Source organism: Vigna unguiculata, chromosome 9 (assembly GCF_037176805.1).
Source record: "Vigna unguiculata cultivar grain cowpea cultivar isolate G323 ecotype 2 chromosome 9, ASM3717680v1, whole genome shotgun sequence".
In the NCBI taxonomy this organism is placed as follows: Eukaryota; Viridiplantae; Streptophyta; class Magnoliopsida; order Fabales; family Fabaceae; genus Vigna; species Vigna unguiculata.
In genome coordinates, this window is record NC_140800.1 from 14,783,275 (window position 1) to 14,801,714 (window position 18,440).

General features: G+C 32.4%; 2 protein-coding genes and 1 long non-coding RNA gene across 3 annotated transcripts; 2 read left to right on the plus strand and 1 right to left on the minus strand.

Annotated features, from left to right (window-relative positions):
• Positions 1–3,476: 3,476 nt before the first annotated feature.
• LOC114166650 (uncharacterized) lies at positions 3,477–5,518 on the plus strand. Its single transcript, XR_014984302.1, has 3 exons — positions 3,477–3,625; positions 3,699–3,864; positions 5,237–5,518. It is a non-coding gene; the product is annotated as an uncharacterized LOC114166650 (long non-coding RNA).
• A 5,626-nt stretch (positions 5,519–11,144) lies between these two features.
• LOC114163161 (vignain) lies at positions 11,145–12,915 on the plus strand. The gene is made up of 4 exons (XM_028047294.2): positions 11,145–11,647; positions 11,825–12,060; positions 12,155–12,295; positions 12,458–12,915. The coding sequence occupies exons 1-4, from the start codon at positions 11,200–11,202 to the stop codon at positions 12,719–12,721; spliced, it is 1,089 nt and encodes a 362-aa protein (XP_027903095.1). The 5' UTR covers positions 11,145–11,199; the 3' UTR covers positions 12,722–12,915.
• On the minus strand, positions 12,893–13,898 carry LOC114163162 (peptide methionine sulfoxide reductase-like). Its single transcript, XM_028047295.2, has 2 exons — positions 13,405–13,898; positions 12,893–13,275 (listed from the first exon to the last, which is right to left on the minus strand). The coding sequence occupies exons 1-2, from the start codon at positions 13,735–13,737 to the stop codon at positions 13,018–13,020; spliced, it is 591 nt and encodes a 196-aa protein (XP_027903096.1). The 5' UTR covers positions 13,738–13,898; the 3' UTR covers positions 12,893–13,017.
• Between the last annotated feature and the right edge of the window lie 4,542 nt (positions 13,899–18,440).

Sequence of the window (18,440 nt, forward strand, 5' to 3'; positions counted from 1 at the left end):
TTTAAATTTTTCCCGCGTTTTGGGAATAATAATATCGTGACGTTTTATTTTATTTTATTTATTTATTTATTTAAATTAGTAATATTCCCTAGGGATGTTACAACGTTGCTGCCAACCATAGCCACGTTGCGGGAGAAGAAGAAGATCCAACGGCAGCAGCCATCACGAAAACACCATTGCAGTCACGTCGTTGGAGAAGAGTGTGAAAGTGAAATCCTAATTTTGGAGAGAGAAAGCACTTTGCCACGTGGCAATCTCTCAATGGACACTGAAATGGGTAAAAGTTGGTCAAACAGGTCAAATATTCAAATTTGGTCAAAGACTGGTCAAACGAGAGGGGTTTAAGTGCAAATATTCATCTTTTTGGATTGCTAGCAAAATTGGTGATAATTTATCAGATATCTTTAAATAATTAATTTATTTAATTATATCATAAATTATTAAACAACTATATTTTTTAAATATTTTAAAACCAACTATCTCTCCAAATATTTTTCAAATCACTATAAAGATAAATAATATTTTATCTTTATTTTAAAAGATATTTGAGAGGTTTAGCAACTGAAAAGCACGGTCCAAGTCCTATATAAAGAGACCAAGGGGGAAGCAGAAAGAAAAAAGCTCGGGACTTCGGAGTTTTGGAACCCTTACGGGGGCCTAATTTTGTTTCCTTTATCTCCACTTTCTTCTTCTATTATTTTTATTTTATTTTGCATTCTATGGATTGCTAAAATTCTTGGGTTGATTCCATTGTAATTTCATTATGGATTCTGAGGTTAGAATGAAATAATTTCTTTGTTCTTTTTATTATTGTTGAGGTTTTAATTCATCTATGTCTTTTATCTTTGAATCACGTAAGAAGTAATGATTTTAAATCTATATGCATGTTGATCATATGAGTGCAAGGGTTTTTAAATTTAATTGAGACTTTACTTTGATTTTATTTAGAAACTTTCATGTGATTGAATGAGTTTTTACCAATAATTTAGACTTTACTTTGGTTAAAGGTATTTATTTTAACAAAAATTAATCGAGACTTTACTTTGATTAATTAAGCTTTTTATTTGGTGAGAAGATAAAAGAATAGACATGATTAAGCATAGTAAAATTTGATTGAGACTATATTTTGGTTGAATTTACTGTGGATAATCTAAAAGTTCTCACTTTTAATTGAGACTGTACTTTGGTTAAAAGTGAGAACGCTAACAAATTAATTGAGACTTTATATTGATTAATTTGCAAATGTACAACAATAATTAATTGAGGAATAGTCTTTAGATAACCGATGATGAATCTATTTTGAAAAAGCAATGGAATCAATATATTTTCTTTACTATTGTTTTTATCTCTTTTTATCTTTTCTATTTCTTTCTTGTTTATCTTAATCCTCCTATATTTTTATTATTTTATTTGACTAACTCTTTTGTATAGATTTTATAAAAACTAATTTGTTAAAAATCAATTCCGTGTTCGTTGGGAGACGACTTTAGGTTACTTTACCCTTTCTATTTTCTTGAATACTACCTTAGCAATACTGATGTTGTTATAGTTTATTAGTATTAATTTGATCGCGTCAACGACAACGTTATCAATCCCCACGGTCATTTTTTTTTTAATTCTTAAACTTCATTTTAAGTCTCTTCACTCACACTTTTGACTCCTACAAAGTTCATTCAGAGTCCTCGCACTTGCTCTTTTAGTTCACAAACTTCATTTTGAGTCCCAACACTCACTCTTTTAATTCACAAACCTCATTTTGAGTCCCCACACTCAATCTTTTAATTCACAAACTTCATATTAAGTCTTTGTACTCACTCTTTTAATTAACAAATTTCATTTTAAGTCTCCATTGTCACCCTTTTAATTTACACAAACTTCATCTTGAATCCCCGCACACACTGTTTTAATTCTCGGTTTCATTTTGAGTCTCCACACTCATTGTTTTAATTCACTCCTTGTTTTAGTGTTTTGTTAATGTTTCCACACCTTACCCTTCGGAAAAACCTGAGCCAAATTGTTATTTATAACTTTACTCATATTTTATCACGATAATAATAAAATGTCAAATTTGTATATTATCTAGTAAATTCTGAGGAAAGAGAAGCAGTTCTCGACACCAAACACCAAATTTTGTTAGGTATGTAACTTTATTTCTAAAAATCAAAACAAGGATGTTAAAAAAATGAAAATAAAAAATATTATAAAATAAATCTTATTTTATCTTTCAAATAATTTTGTACACATTCATAATTTTGTCTACATGTTATTTTGTATGCATACTTCAAATAAGAAAAGTGTCTAATTAATTTTGGAATGAAATAAAGGCTTTTTCTAATTTTTAAAATTAATTAATTTTCATTTTAGATTTAATAAGTTAATTAAAAAATGAATAAAAAAATTGTTTTTATTTTATTTTTGCATTAGTTTTTTTAGTATTTTTATTTCTACATTCTCTAATTATTGTTTTTAGAGGGACATCCCATTTTCTTCCCAATAGTACCTACACGACCTAAGATCTTCATCTCCAAATTTCCCAGTTCCGCTATAACTGCGTCTCCGTGTCCTTTCCATCACACAAAACCATTCTTCCTTACCCATCACATCTATATCCATCATCTTACACACCACTATCCCTCGCCTTTCTCACCTCATGGTCAAACATTTCAGATTCACCTCCACCCATTAAAATTCGAGGGGGACCTTTGCAACTGAGAACATATTCTTCTCCTCCATTTTTTCTTCCTCTGCAAAAAATCACAGAACTCATCCACTTCATCTTGGCAATACACAACATCAATAACCAATAGGCAACCATTCATCACACATTAGAATCCTTTCATCACCTTCACTTTCATAAGATTCACATGCTCTCTATATCTCCATTATGAAAAAAAAATAAATGACAACCACATTCCTGCACTCAATCAAAATCAGAAGATGGAGAAACCTCGTGACCTGTGCGTTTTTCCTTTTCTTTCCTCTATCAGTGGTGTGCAGGACGCCATTCTTCATTGCGCGATCACCATATCATCATATCTTGAAACCAATAGGGCCATTGACTGTTGCTACTGTTTGGAGTGATAACATTATCTTTTTACCTTCAGCCTCCATTGATGTTTATGATTAAAGTTACATGTAAGTAGTTGATGAGTTTTTTCCACTATTGTAGCTGTTGAAGGCATTAACCAAATAAGAACAAATAATTTGGTGATGTTGTCTTGCTAAAGATGAAAATATATTACTCAAAGTTATCGCCAACCAAACCACATTTTGTAGCCATAGATGTTAGGGGATCTAACACTAAAAAAAAAATATTTTAGTTGGGGTTTTTTAAAAGAGGTTGTAATAACCCCCGAAGGACTATCCCATAGTGGAGGTTTTTCTAAACCCCTTATATGTGTCAGTGATTTTTAAAGAACCGTCAGAAATTTCAAGATTTGTCTATTTTTACTTTACCTCTTTTGCATTTATTTTTCATATATTCTTGCTCATTTTCATTTTTAGGTAAAACCTAATTTTTTTTAATCTTTGTCTTTTAAGTAGGGAAAACAATCTCACTCTCTGATGCTCGTAACCCTTCGTCATCAATTTCGCTCTTGCATCTTTGAATTCCAACATTTAATTTGTAAACGGTTTCAACTGCATTTTTTATTTCTCAATTTCTCACGTCTTAAATCTCAGCGGATTTTTCTTTTTAGATGAGTCTTGCTTCGATATCTATGGTGTGTTTGGGGTTCTATGGTGTCTGTGTCGTGGGTTAACAATGGTTGCTCCGGTGAAGTTTTCATGGTTTGAAGCTACTTTGAATGTTCACAGCGTGTTGCAGGTTCCTAACCACTTCACAGGTTCGTCGTTGCTTCGAAGGTACACGACTGTTTTGATGATTTACGATTGCTTCAATTTCACGGTGTAACTTTGCCTTCCAGAATCACGGTTGGTCTCTGTTTTTTTTTCCTCTCTTGAATAATTGTACTTTTTTTTTGTATTTGGTATCCCTTCCAAATCAGTAAAAGAACTCAGCCTTAGGAGTTTGAAATTCACCAAGTTTTCAATTTCTTAGGGCAATTCAGAAAGCTTATGACAATTACTAATACTCAGCATCTTCAAGGAAGTGATATTACACAGCCCCTTAGGCAATCCAGCCATATTCTTGCTATACTCAATATTCAAGTCCTCTAGATTTGGAAAAGCATCTGACATTATCATGTTACTGTTTTCGAAAGCTTGTCTTGTATTATCACAATGTACATGGATAACTTTATAAAATTCTTCAATATGACAAAGGAAGGAATGAAAATTCTCTCTAGCCTAATTCGTTTTAGATTGTTTAGTGAGCCAAGTAGCTCAAAATTGATCATTTCACGATCACTCACCATGCTCATTTAGCCAATCCAGTTCTGTTCCCTAAGCTAAGGTACACCAACGATCACTCACCATGTTCATTTAGCCAATCCAGTATCCAACATAATATAAACCATTTACTGAGACAAAATATATTGTATAAACTCAAGATATAAAAGTGAAGATACTTCTTCATTTTATTAGCTTCTTTTGACATGACATGCATGCAAAATTAACTTTATAAAAATTGAATAAAATAAAACCCACTTATTAGTTTCTCAGACATTAATATGTTCAGGAAAGCTGAAACTTCACTTTGAATGGAACATCGCTTAGAGCCAAACGCCTATAGCCATTTTCATCCACGAAGACGCCAACATCCTTGCACAAGTGCTTGGAAGAAGGGAACAGAGTGGGACAATAAACAATTTTATAAGCAGCAGAAAATAATTGTATAGTATCAACTGGAAATTGACAAAAGCACTTGTTATAATTAGAAGCATGAATGACTTCATATATTTCCTTCACATTTTTCTCCAGGTAACTTCCTGATAACCATATTTTTAGAAGTCCCCCTTCTCTAACTTTTTTTATATCCATATATTCATAAAATAACAGTTCTTAGTTTGAAAATTCGGACAATGCCGATCATCCTAATAACCATGTAAGTTTCCTAAATATTGAGCTGTAATGGTGAAAATTCTGCTCATATTGTAGGCAGTTAAATTCTTTTAGATATTTTTTAACTTATATTTCCTTTTTTCTTCTACAGACTGAATATGATTCTTTTAGATATTTGTGTGCTATTTACATTGCATGCATTCAATTAAACCAAGAAATAGGTGTGTTTTAACTTTGGCATCAATGTGATTAATTTATGGTTATATAATTGCAGATTTTTCATTTTCTCGTGCCCAAAAGGAGAGATACTCATGAAGCCTACAGACCTAATGTGCGTGGTTGTTCCTGTTTTTCCTCCATCAGAATCCAACATAGTATTCTAGAAACTAACGTTTTAGTCTTCTTTATTTTCTTACATGATCCATCATGATCCTTCTGCAACTGTAATGGATTTGGAAGATTTTAAGATTTTTAACTAAGTCAAAAATTTATAATGTTTAAAATTTACCAACTTTACCAAACCACTACTTTTAAGCAGTGAAGCTTTGATTTTGTATATTATCTTGTGATAGAAGATTCTATAACTGTTTTTTTATTATTATTTATGTAAATTTGATGCTCGCATGAGTATTTAGTGCATTAAGTTGTCCTATTTCATTTAACATCTTTATGATGTGATAATTGCTAGTTTTAGGAATTTTTTTACTAGAAGAACTAAAATCAAAAACACGAATCCCTGAGAAGAAAAGTTCCATGAAGTATATTGAATACTAATCAACAATTACAAGATTGGATTATAATTATGAAAAACAAATTGTCCAATGGCAATCCATTTGCCATTTATACATGTAAGTGATTCTTAGAGAGTACATTGACATTCATCTCACATTTAATGAGAAATCAATATTAGTTATGGAATTTCAAAGGAGAAAGGAAATAAATTGAGATTCCTGTGCAAACATAACACGTCTTCAATATTTTGTTACCCTCCATTGTTTATACTATAGTGATTTGTACTTTTTATGAAACACTATTATTGTCTAACACTTAGTAACATGGAGATAATTACTTTTATTGCATAACATCCTTATCTCTTCATCTTGTTGCTTGGCTAAGACACTTAATCTTGCTTATTAAATATAAATATATAAAGTAATCTTTTTAATGTTTCATACATACTTACAAATAATTTTGATGATGTACATATATGACAAAGAAATAAAACTTAAATATCAGAGATAAAAAGTAAACATGTAGAATGTGAAATACTATATGTATACATCTGTACTTATATCTTTAAATAATATAACTTTTTACTGATTTTGCGTATGAAAAGTAATGAAGTGATAACTTGTTATTATACTGTCTTGTGTATGAGTTTTTGTTAATGATGATTCAGGTGCAGAAGCCCAAATATTTTAGTGACTAACATCCAAAAGGTAAAGAAATTAATTTATTATTTGGTTAAAACTTAATTGTATTTAATCGTAATTATAAATAGAATGTGCACCTTTAATTCTTACATGAAATTTATCTCATCTCATAATTCTTACATACTTGAAATTTATCTCACCTCATATTTATCTCTTGATGCAAAATCAGTTTAATAAAAATTTATTATGAAATGTTTAGAATCTAATACAATACAAAATTGATCACGTGAAGGCAATAGCAGGGGTTTTAAAAATCTCAAGCAGTAACGGAGGTTCAAAAATCTCAAGCAGTAGTGGGGGTTTCAAAAACCCTAGACAATAGTGGGGGTTTCCAAAACCCCAGACATTAGCGGGGGTTTAAAAAAACCCCAAACAATAGCGGGGGTTCAAAAACCTCAAGTAAGTTGCACTTTACCAGGAGTTGCTAAAAACCTCTGTAATCTGTTAGCCACGCTGGCTCTTCTAGGGGAATTGCAAACCCTTGGTAAATCCATTAGTGGGGGTTAAAACTCCCAGAAACACCAAATATAACCCTCACTAAAAATAATTATTTTTATAGTGTAATATCCGGTTATATTTTGTAATAAATGTTTAATTCGCTTATTCAGTGTAATTCTTTTTTAATTTTTTTAGGAAAATAATTAGTTAGCACTGCACATGTTTCAGTAAGTATGCTTCTATAATTTTACTACTTGTTGTTGCTACAAATTTCTAGAAAATATCACAAAATTTGTAAGAAATAGAAGAAATATCTATAAAAGACTAGATAGTATTATTAAATGTTATAATTCTAGAATCCTCATTCTACAAAACTCACTTCATCGACTAACATGCCTATAAAAGGCAATTGACCCATGCATTGTCACACACCTCTCCAATTTACAATATAAAAGTTGCTTCCATTCATATTACTACAAATCCTTAACTTATTCCCTTCTAATATTCCTTTTCTCTTTACTTGAACATTTTTCAACTAATTCTACCACATTATATCCTTATTCTAAAAACCTATCTGTATATTTGGTCATAAACTAGACGTAGATAAATTATTCAACTACTTCAAAATAAATATATATATATATATATATATATATAATATATATATATATAATATATATATATATATATATATATATATATATATATATATATATATATATATATATATATATATAAAACTCCATTCTGTAACTCCCTGGCACCCAAGTTTCATTTTTAGTCTCCCCACTCACCCTTCTATCTAACACCAACTACATATTTAGTTCCCGCACTCGCCCTTCTAATTCACACAAACTATATTTTGAGTACTCGAACTCACCCTTCTAATTCGTGTAGATTTCACTTTGAGTCCCTGCACTCACTATTCTAATTCACACACATTATATTTTTAGTTTTTGCACTCACCCTTTTAATTCGTGCAAACTATATTTTGAGTCCCCACACTTCTTTAATTTTCAAACTTTATTTTGAATCCTCACACTCCCTCTTTTTATTCACAAACCTCATCTTGTGTCCCCGCAATCAATATTTTAATTCGTAAACTTCATATTGAGTCCTACACTCACTCTTTTAATTCACAAACTTCATTTTTAGTCTCTGAAGTCATCCTTTTAATTTACACAAACTCGATTTTTGAGTCCTCGCACACACTGTCTTAATTCTCAATTTATTTTGAGTCTCTACACTTAATGTTTTAATTCACACACCTTGTTTTATTGCTTTGTTAATGTTTCCACACCTTACCCCTCTCTCCCTTCGCAAAAACCCGAGCGAAATTGTTGTTTCGAATTTTATTTATCTTTTATCATGATAATAAAAAATGTCAAATTTTGATATTATCTAGTAATCTCAAGTAAAGAGGAGTAACTATTAATTCCCATTTTCGGTTGCATATATACATTTATTTCTAAAATTAAGAAAGGAAGTTGAAAAAAGTAAGAAAAGAAACACTAAAAAATAAAAGTAAAAAAAAATCTAAAATAAATCTTATTTTATCTCTCAAATAATATTGTACGCATCCTTAATTTTTTCCACATTCATCATTTTGTTTGAAAGTTATTTTGTACGCATCCTTCGAATAAGAAAATTGTTTAATTTAATTTTAGGAATAAAATAAAGGCTTCTTCTAAATTTTAAAATTAATTAACTTTCGTTTTATATTTAAGAAGTTGACTAAAAAAATGAATAAAAAAGATTTGGTTTTTATTTATTTGTTTGCTTTGTTTTCAATTAATTTTTTTATTTTTACATTCTCTAGAATTCTGGGAAATAAGAGAATTAAACATATGATACTTGTTATATATTCAACTGCTATTTAATTTATTACACATTGTTTCCGCATCACTTTTTATACCAGTTATAGATCTAATCATAACAAAATTTTATAATTTATTATCGAATTGTCACTAGGGATGACAATTTGGGGCAGGCTAGACGAGCTCGTCCGCACAAAAAAATGCGGGGGGAGGGGGGGGCTAGGATGTTGAACCTGCTGGCCCGCAATGGCGCGTCCTGCATAGGTCTGCAGCCCGCGTGGGCTAAAGGCGAGATGGACTGACCCGCTTACAAAATTATATGTTATCATTTTTTTAGTTTTCACATCATTCATCACATTGTTGCTTTAAGTTCCTTTTATTTATTTATTATTATTATTATTATTATTATTATTATTATTATGTTTATGTATAATCATTATATATAAGATAATGATTTTAGTTCTTGAATATGAAATATCTTTTTATGCATTTTTAGGTACATGTCTTGTAAGGTGACATGTTGCTATTGTACTCTAGCTATAATCTTCGTTGTTATTTTTCTTGTCTTTGATTAGGTAAACTAATTGGACTTATTTCAATAGAAAATGAATATCAATTATTATGAAAAAAAAAAAATTATTTTGCTCAACACAAAAAAATTTATTTCGCTCATCACAAATGCAAGCCAGCCTGCAGACCCGCGAGCCAACCCGTGGGACGGATGGACCAAAATTTTATGGGCCAAAATGGGTCGGACTGGCCTGCTTTGTCATCCCTAATTGTCACCATGCTACTTTTTATATCGAGTCTATGTCAAATCAGTATAGAAAGTCTTTCAAATTTATTATCAAATTATCACCACACCACTTTTTATATTGATTCTATGTTTAACCATCTTATTTTATTTATAATTCTGCCACCATGTCACCTAATGTTAAGTGGATTATAGCCATCATAATAAATAGTCATGTAATTTTTACAATTATATAAAAGTTAATTATAACATACTACCTGATTTATAATGATATTAAGAATAAAAGTAGAATTTATATTAACTACGGATAAGGCTAATGCTAACTAACTTATATAAAATTTCTCCAATTGATTCGACGTTATGGCTCCATGAAAGTTTCAAGTGTGGACATCTAAAAGAGTGTGAAAGCTTAACTTTTAAGCCAGAGCTTGTAAATTGTAACAGATGAGGTAGAAAGACGGAAAGTACTTTCAATAATAAAAAAGGGTCTGAAAAATTAAGAAAAGAAGAAGAAGAAGAATAAAATGTTTTGAGAAAGCAAAAAGCACGCGATGGATCTAATCCTTCCATGAAAAAGAATATAAAAAATAAAAAAAATTCGCAACATCAGCCAATACTTCACCCAAAAGTGTACACAATAATAAAGGCTAGCTCACAAAACGCATTACGCTATTGTAATCCTCTACAACAAGCAAGAACGTCATGCCAGAATCTCAACTCAAATGATAACCATATCCATAAACAAAAAATGTTCTCACATTACAAACTCTAGGTCTTTGCCAAATTAACTTACCAACTTCTCATTATATAATTTTAAATTTATAATCATGTCTATAAATTATTTCTATACACTCTGTCTCAAATCTGACCTTTACATTCTGTGATTTATTTTAACAGATAAACCAGTGCAAAACTAAATAATTCTTAAGAAAATTCGATATCAATAAATTATAAATCAATCCGTAGAAAAATCAAAGATAATATTCTAACCAAAATCATTTAAAATAAATTTGTAAGTTTTTTCTTTATAGCCTCTGAATTTTACTCAACATGAGAATGAGAGACATACTTAATTTCATAACAAATATTAAATCATTCGGTTTTAAGTATTAGAGTATAACATCTTGGTATAAATAGATTTTGAAAGTTCAATAACTGACACGTCAGTTTTCATTTCCACGTTGTACGTTTAATAACAACAAATGCGTGAGTTAGATTACTAATCAGAAGTTAGAAGTGTAGAAGACTAGCTTTATACAGCACTTTATGGTGCGTAGCACCTCAAAACTCTTACCTTTCGGGAACCTTTCAAAAAGTCACTTCCGTTATATTATAACATAAAATGAGTTATCATAGTGTTTCACAGTGCCTGAAAACAGGACGTAACCATGTTACTCATTCTCCTGCACAACCCTTGTTAAACTGATAGCGTGATGAGCATGCAAAAGAAAGATGATCCTTGAAGCATACGATAACAGATTGCATGACAAAAAGTATGTGTCTCAATAGAAAGCAAAATTTGTCAGGTTTCCTTCCTTTGTTTCTTTCACTATTATTCAATCCTTTGGCTTCCATGCTTGAGCAATACAAACACAATTCTCTGAGTGCGTGGCACAGCTTCGTATCTTCATGATTGCTCATTGTTCATGCCCATAAGGAACATGTAACTTCCTCATTTTATTTATTATTGCTTTTGTTTTCTTCTCATTTGTTCACTTTCATTTCCCTATAAAAACCCTCCTTTCTTCCCTTCCCTTCCCATCTTCCATTCACTTGATTGATTCCAAACACAAACATGGCAATGAAGAAGCTCTTGTGGGTTGTTCTGTCCCTTTCTTTGGTTCTTGGAGTGGCCAATAGCTTTGATTTTCATGAGAAGGATTTGGCGTCTGAGGAAAGCTTGTGGGACTTGTACGAGAGATGGAGGAGTCACCACACGGTTTCGCGAAGCCTCGGTGAGAAGCATAAACGGTTTAACGTGTTCAAAGCGAATGTGATGCATGTCCATAACACTAACAAGATGGATAAGCCTTACAAGCTGAAACTGAACAAGTTCGCTGACATGACCAACCATGAATTCAGGAGTACCTATGCAGGCTCAAAGGTTAATCACCACAGAATGTTCCGAGGCACGCCACATGGTAACGGCACCTTCATGTACGAGAATGTTGGTAGTGTTCCTGCTTCGGTGGATTGGAGGAAGAAAGGTGCTGTCACTGATGTGAAAGATCAGGGCAAATGTGGTAAGCTTAATGATCACTACTCACTAATCATACAGCTCAATTAGCTTGTATGATCTATATAGTTGAATTCATCGAATAACATTTTATGTCCTCACAGAGGCTATATAGCTTCTAGTAACATTGTTTCTTGTAAGCCTCAATTTATGCAAAATATCTTTCGATTAATGTCTCGTGCAGGTAGCTGTTGGGCATTTTCAACTGTTGTAGCTGTTGAAGGTATTAATCAAATCAAGACAAATAAGCTGGTGACTTTGTCTGAACAAGAGTTGGTGGACTGTGACACGGAAGAAAACCAAGGATGCAATGGTGGATTAATGGAATCTGCTTTTGAGTTCATCAAGCAGAAGGGAGGCATAACAACGGAAAGCAATTACCCTTACACAGCACAAGAAGGAACTTGTGATAAATCAAAGGTGCAAGTCTGGCCAAACTTTTCTTTTATTGAAACCACTATAATTGACAGATAGCTTGAGAAACCTAAAATGCCAAAAATCTTTCATGTGGTAGGTGAATGACCTAGCTGTGTCAATTGATGGACATGAGAATGTCCCTGCTAACGATGAAGATGCATTGCTCAAAGCTGTCGCCAACCAACCTGTTTCTGTAGCAATTGATGCTGGGGGATCTGATTTCCAATTCTACTCTGAGGTAAATACCTAATTTGCATTTGTTCGATGTAATTTTTCTTTTTCCAAAATTTGTTAGAAGAAAAACATTAGTTATCACCAAACATGTTCCGGTATGTTGCTCTAGTTGCTGTCAACATTGAACCAAAAATATATATCCTAATTTTATATATAAATATTACAGGGAGTGTTTACCGGTGATTGTAGCACGGATCTAAACCATGGTGTAGCGATAGTGGGGTATGGAACAACGGTTGATGGGACTAATTACTGGATAGTGAGAAACTCTTGGGGAGCAGAATGGGGAGAACATGGTTACATCAGAATGCAAAGGAACATATCTAAAAAGGAGGGACTTTGTGGCATAGCCATGATGCCTTCATACCCAATCAAAAATTCCTCTGATAATCCAACAGTATCTTTCTCATCTTCCAAAGATGAACTTTGAAAAAGTCTCTCACAAAATCAAACTCTCATATGCCTTAGTTGTTGCTTTTAACTTTTATCTAAGATTGTATGCCAATGTATCAAACAGAAATAAATGTTTTAATTTGATTTGAGTTCCTAGCAGTTTCTCATGTACACCCTCTCATATTGCCAAGAGTTGAATGCAAAGATATAGCTTTAAAGCATTTATATAAATAGCAACTGATGACCTTGAAGATACAGCATGGCATTTTATTTTTGGATATACTATTTTATTGGAACACATAAGATAAGTGATAGAAGAGGATTCATCCATGATCAGCCATAGCACCTGATGGGATCAGTGCAACCTTTTTGTGCAGACTGTTTGTTGCTTTCACCTTTTCCTCCACCCTTCTCCAGATATTGTTGATGGTACTCCTCTGCTTTGTAAAACCTCTTAGCTGGAACAATTTCTGTCACAATCTTCTCCTTCAACTCCAATTGTTTTGCTTCTTTCGATTCCTGTGCTAAACGAGCCTGCTCTTCGTTGTAGTAGTATATTCCTGATCTATACTGTGCACCCACATCATTGCCCTGACATTTATTCACACATGAGTAAACAACCAAGAAGAACATAACATACTATTATCATAAATTATATAATTAAAAAAATAGAACTTAAAATTCATTAGTCGCATGTTCATATTGGAGTAATTTACGTACCTGGCGGTTAACGGAAGTTGGGTCGTGTCGAGCCCAAAAGAGAGCAAGCAGATCCGTGTAGGGGCAAACCTTCGGGTCGAACTGAACCCGAACCACTTCAACGTGGTTAGTGGTTCCGGTGCAGACCAGTTTGTAATCTGGATCCGGGGTGTGGCCCTGAGTATATCCGACCTCGGTCTTCACCACTCCAACAATTCGCTGAAAGGCCAACTCCGCTCCCCAGAAACAACCCGATCCGAACTCAGCGAACTGGAGATCCGGAGTATCCGGAGTATCCAAATCCGGGTCAAGAGCAGGGTTGTTGTGACCCTCGTAGCCTCCGGTAGCAGCCATTTTAGTTCAGTTCACTTCACCGCTGGTTTCACAGGCCTTAACTTAACTTAAAAGTTAAGAAGATGGAGCAAAAACGAATCTTACTTCATTGGTTTTGATAAGGACAGAAACTCAGCAATGAAATGAAACGGTTCTTTTGGTGACAAGGAACCGGATAGGATTGAAAATGAAACTAGACTATAAATTTGGGTGGGTGCATCATGACATTGATTGAGGGCATAAAAAATATTTATTACACATTCAATTCTATTATTCTGTGTCTCTTTCCCACATTCACAATTTTCTATATTTGTTTGTTGCTAACATTTAAATGCTAAATTTTGGTATTGTATGGACTGTTTGCATGCTGGACACGTAAGTTTTCGTCACTAGTTTCTTTTTCATATTACTTTCCATTTTTCCAAAGGATGGACGCCGATTGTGCACTCATTTTTTAGATTACCATACAAAATAATGTTAAATATTTTTAATAATTACTAAAATGAAAAATATTATCAAAATTTATATGTATTAATGCACATAAAGAAACAGCTGTAAAATAATTTTTAAACTTAAGTTTTAAATACTTATTAAATTTAAATATTTTAATGATTTTTTATTGAAAAATCTTGTTCTAATTACTCAGAACATTTTTATCTTTATTTAAATAGCTTCTCAGTTATTTTTTCTTGTTAACCAAAGGAGACGAGAGTTCCTTTTGTTTTCAAGTCCATAACTTATTTACTAATTCATTCTTTCTCACCAATTTTTATTTTAACTTTTTAATTAACTTAGTTATTCTCTTTCCAAAGATAAATTGATTATTGAGTTAAAAAATTTAATAAAAAACTAAAATATAAAAAAACTAAAATATAAAAAATCTATATTTATATATAAAGAGAATATATATATATATATATATATATATATATATATATATATATAAAGGATATTTATGTTATTGTACATAATTTTTATTCATATTTTATCTTTTATAATATAATTATTAATTAATTTTAAAAGGAATATAATTATTAATTTATTTTTCATCAATAATCACTATTTTAAAATATTTTGAATAACTTCAATCTATTAGCAATAATATTGAATAATAAGTTAATTTAAAAATAAAATAAAAATTAAATATTGATCGTAGCCAAAATATAAGTCTAATTTTTTATGATGTTATAATTACATAATTGGGACACAAAATTTTCCATCAAAATAACTTCTATTTATTGTTGATAGTTTCTTAACTATAATAGAAACAACTTGATATTTACCGTAAATCTACATTATTATTTGTTGAATTTTAATCTTGTAGGTGAAAATAAATCTATATTCCTTTATTATAACAGAAAATAATATAACTAAATATTTTAGTATACTTATTATTACAATTAAAAGCAATCATCATTTTAAAAAAAGTAAAAGTGTAAGAAGATATATATATATATATATATATATATATATATATATATATATATATATATATATATATATATATATATATATATATATATATATATATATATATATATATATATATATATAAAATAGATATAAAAAAAAATATTTCATAAATTATTATAGTTGTATAATAAAAGTATTTTGGTATAATTAAGGATTTGGTATCCAACCTTTTGGTTAAGTTTAATTTCGTACCCATATTTTTGGTTTATTCAATTTAGTACCCCAATTATTTAAAAAGATTCAATTTGGTACTCTCCGTTAAGTTGGAGTTAACACCGTGTCCGTACATGACACGTGTCAAGTCGTGGATTTTTTTTTAATTTAAAAAAAAAATTTAATTTAATTTTTTTTCAAAAAATTTAAAAACGGTCACGTGTCAGTTTAATCGTGCCATGTGGCAACTTACAATCATGGCACATGGTAGTGGTAATATTTATATTCAATTATACCTCTATTTAAATGTTTGGTTCAATTTAGTACTCCAATTAAAATTAAAAAAAAAATAAATAAATTAGTTTTTTAAAAAAAAAATTTCATGGGTTGACACATGTCTTGTATGGACACGGTGTTAACTCCAACTTAACGGAGTATAAATTGAACCATCCAACGATAAATTTTCTTAAGTTTGGAGAATTAAAAAGTTTGTTAAACAAAGTTTTAAAAAAAATGTTTTCTTCCTATTCTTTAAAATCAGTAATTTTGATTTAAGCTGTGTAATTCGAGACGTTGATGTTTCACTCTTGAATGAATATTCTCTTATCATTATAGTTGATTCGGTATTAGAAGATTAAACAGAATAATGTATTTAAATTTAAAATGAATTTAAAATAAACATGTACATTTAGTCCCACAATAGATATCATGTAAATCAAATATCATATTATTAATATGATATTAATATCTTAGTATTCATACTGTTTTTAATGTAACGTCTAATTTAAATAATGACGTAATTAAATGAAACATCGCGCAATATAATAATAAGAGCAAAGTTGCAGAATATAAATATCATTCCTTATAATAAATCTCTGATACTTATAGAAACGTCTAAGGTACACCACGATGTCATTGACTAAGCAAGATAAAAGTTAAACAATACTTAAAATAAATGCTCCAAGAGCAAGGCAATACATGGCTACAACCTTAAAAGATAACTCGGAAAGATGGGATTTGACCCAAGACGAACTAAGCAGCGAAATCTCCATCACCCTAATGACCACGAGGAGTTCTCGCATCTGCTCACATCAATAAATTGATGATCATCGCAAAAGGAGAAAGCCACACACGGAACATACAAACAAGTACAAATGGTAAGCTAGAGTGGAAAAACGTTTTATCATATAATTGCATGCAATTTCATAGCCAAAGATACCTACATCAACAAATCATGTGATGAATTGCAAACAAGACACGATTATCCGGATACATATAATTAGTTAGATTCCCCGGATGCTTGCATTTGTGGTGGCCTCTACAGCTCTTCAAAGCCAATTGCCAATGGGTTTCACCCTACCACTCACAAGGTTAACCTTTAAACATCTAAGGCCATTATCTTGCCAAAGACTAGGGCCTCCTACTACTCTCACCACTTGAGTCAGTACGTTCTACGTGAGACTAACTGACTCTTTAAAGTGTCAGGATACAATGCTTACTTAAATCCTTACTAAATTATATAATGAGGCACCACCATGAACTTCGTGGAATTACGTCCTAAGCATGAGGCACCACCATGAGCTCCCACTAACAGGGGACATGGAATTACGTCTTGACCATGAGGCACTACCACGCAACCATCGTGGAATTACGTCCTGACCAATGAGGCACCACCATGAGATCTCACCTAGAGATTCATGGAATTACGTCCTTACCATGAGGCACCACCACGAAACTTTCGTAGAATTACGTCCTGACCATACCAAAATCATGTCTCACTAACCAAGTATGAAATTATCACGCATACCAATCTCATTCCAAGAGATCTTTTGCTCAAGCTACAGGTCCTCTCTTAGAAGAAACTGCCAATAGAGAGCTCTACAAGATTCGCGAGTTCTCGCTTAGGTAAGTCCTCCTCGCTTGAGCGAGACCACTCCTCGCTCTAAGGGACGATCCCTCGCCTGAGCTACGTCCACGTGAAACTCATACAGTCTCTCACGAGTTCTCGCTTAGGTGAGCCTCTCGCTTAGGGAGACAGTACCTCGCTCAAAACGAAAGCTATCCGCCTGAGCGAGAGCTCGAACAGGAACTAGGGTGAGGTTTTGCCATTCTCTCCTAGGCGAGGCAAGCTCGCTTGGTTGAGTAGCAGATCTCGCCACTGTTCTCACCTGCATCAGCCATACATCCTGACCCAACCAACATAATAAGGCATTCCATACAACCACAGTAGCATACAATCAATATCCACACGAAGTAAGCCAAAAATAGACCAACATTCATAAAGGTACGAGGAACTCTAGCTTCCCTTACTTAGAACAGGCTAGTAAGGGACACCAACACTTAAAAAGCTGAGCAATATAGTTCCAAGAGCAGGTTCGTGAGCTGAAAGAATAGTGAAACAGATTAAGCACGTGATTACTAAGGTGAATCCTAACTGGACCACAAAAAACAAACCAGAGAAGAAAGGTATGAGTTGGGGACCAACTTACGTGGAGGGAAAACAGAGTTGAACTAGCTTGCCACGGAGTAGAGGCAAACCCTAACAGAGCACTGTTGTTGTAGTTCTAAGAGAAGGTGAGAGTTTTTTTTCTGAAAAGTGAAGTGAATGAGATGGTTAGGGCGGGTTTAGGGGTTTGGACACCCTATGAGTCTGCCTTAGGCCCAACTGATTAGGGTAGGCCCTTTAAAACTAGGGCAGAATTAAAGTAGGCCTTACATTCTCCCCAACAAGAAAATTTTTGACCTCAAAAATGAAGACTTACCAGGAAAACAGATGCGGATATGACTTCCTGATATCCTCCTCTAACTCCCAAGTAGAGTTACTTGCTCTCCGGTCTCAGATGACTTTGACAAGACTGATTGGTTTTCCCTCACGTTCCTCAACTCGACTATCCTATAAAGTAATGGGTGGCACTTCCATAGTGAGATCCTCCCTAATTTGTACATCCTCTACTTCTAACACATGAGACAGATTAAATACATACTTCCTCAATTGCGACACATGGAACACCGGATGGAGGTTTGCCAACTGAGGAGGCAAAACAATCTCATAAGCCATAGGCCCAATCCTGCTCGAGATCTGGTAAGGGCCAAGGAAC

Coding starts and splice junctions, on each gene's coding strand:
- LOC114163161 (XM_028047294.2), top strand. CDS start 11,200: ATGGCAATGAAGAAGCTCTTGTGGGTTGTTCTGTCCCTTTCTTTGGTT. Junction 12,061..12,154: donor GAACTTGTGATAAATCAAAG/GTGCAAGTCTGG, acceptor TTCATGTGGTAG/GTGAATGACCTAGCTGTGTC. Junction 12,296..12,457: donor ATTTCCAATTCTACTCTGAG/GTAAATACCTAA, acceptor TAAATATTACAG/GGAGTGTTTACCGGTGATTG.
- LOC114163162 (XM_028047295.2), bottom strand. CDS start 13,737: ATGGCTGCTACCGGAGGCTACGAGGGTCACAACAACCCTGCTCTTGAC. Junction 13,276..13,404: donor CAACTTCCGTTAACCGCCAG/GTACGTAAATTA, acceptor AATAAATGTCAG/GGCAATGATGTGGGTGCACA.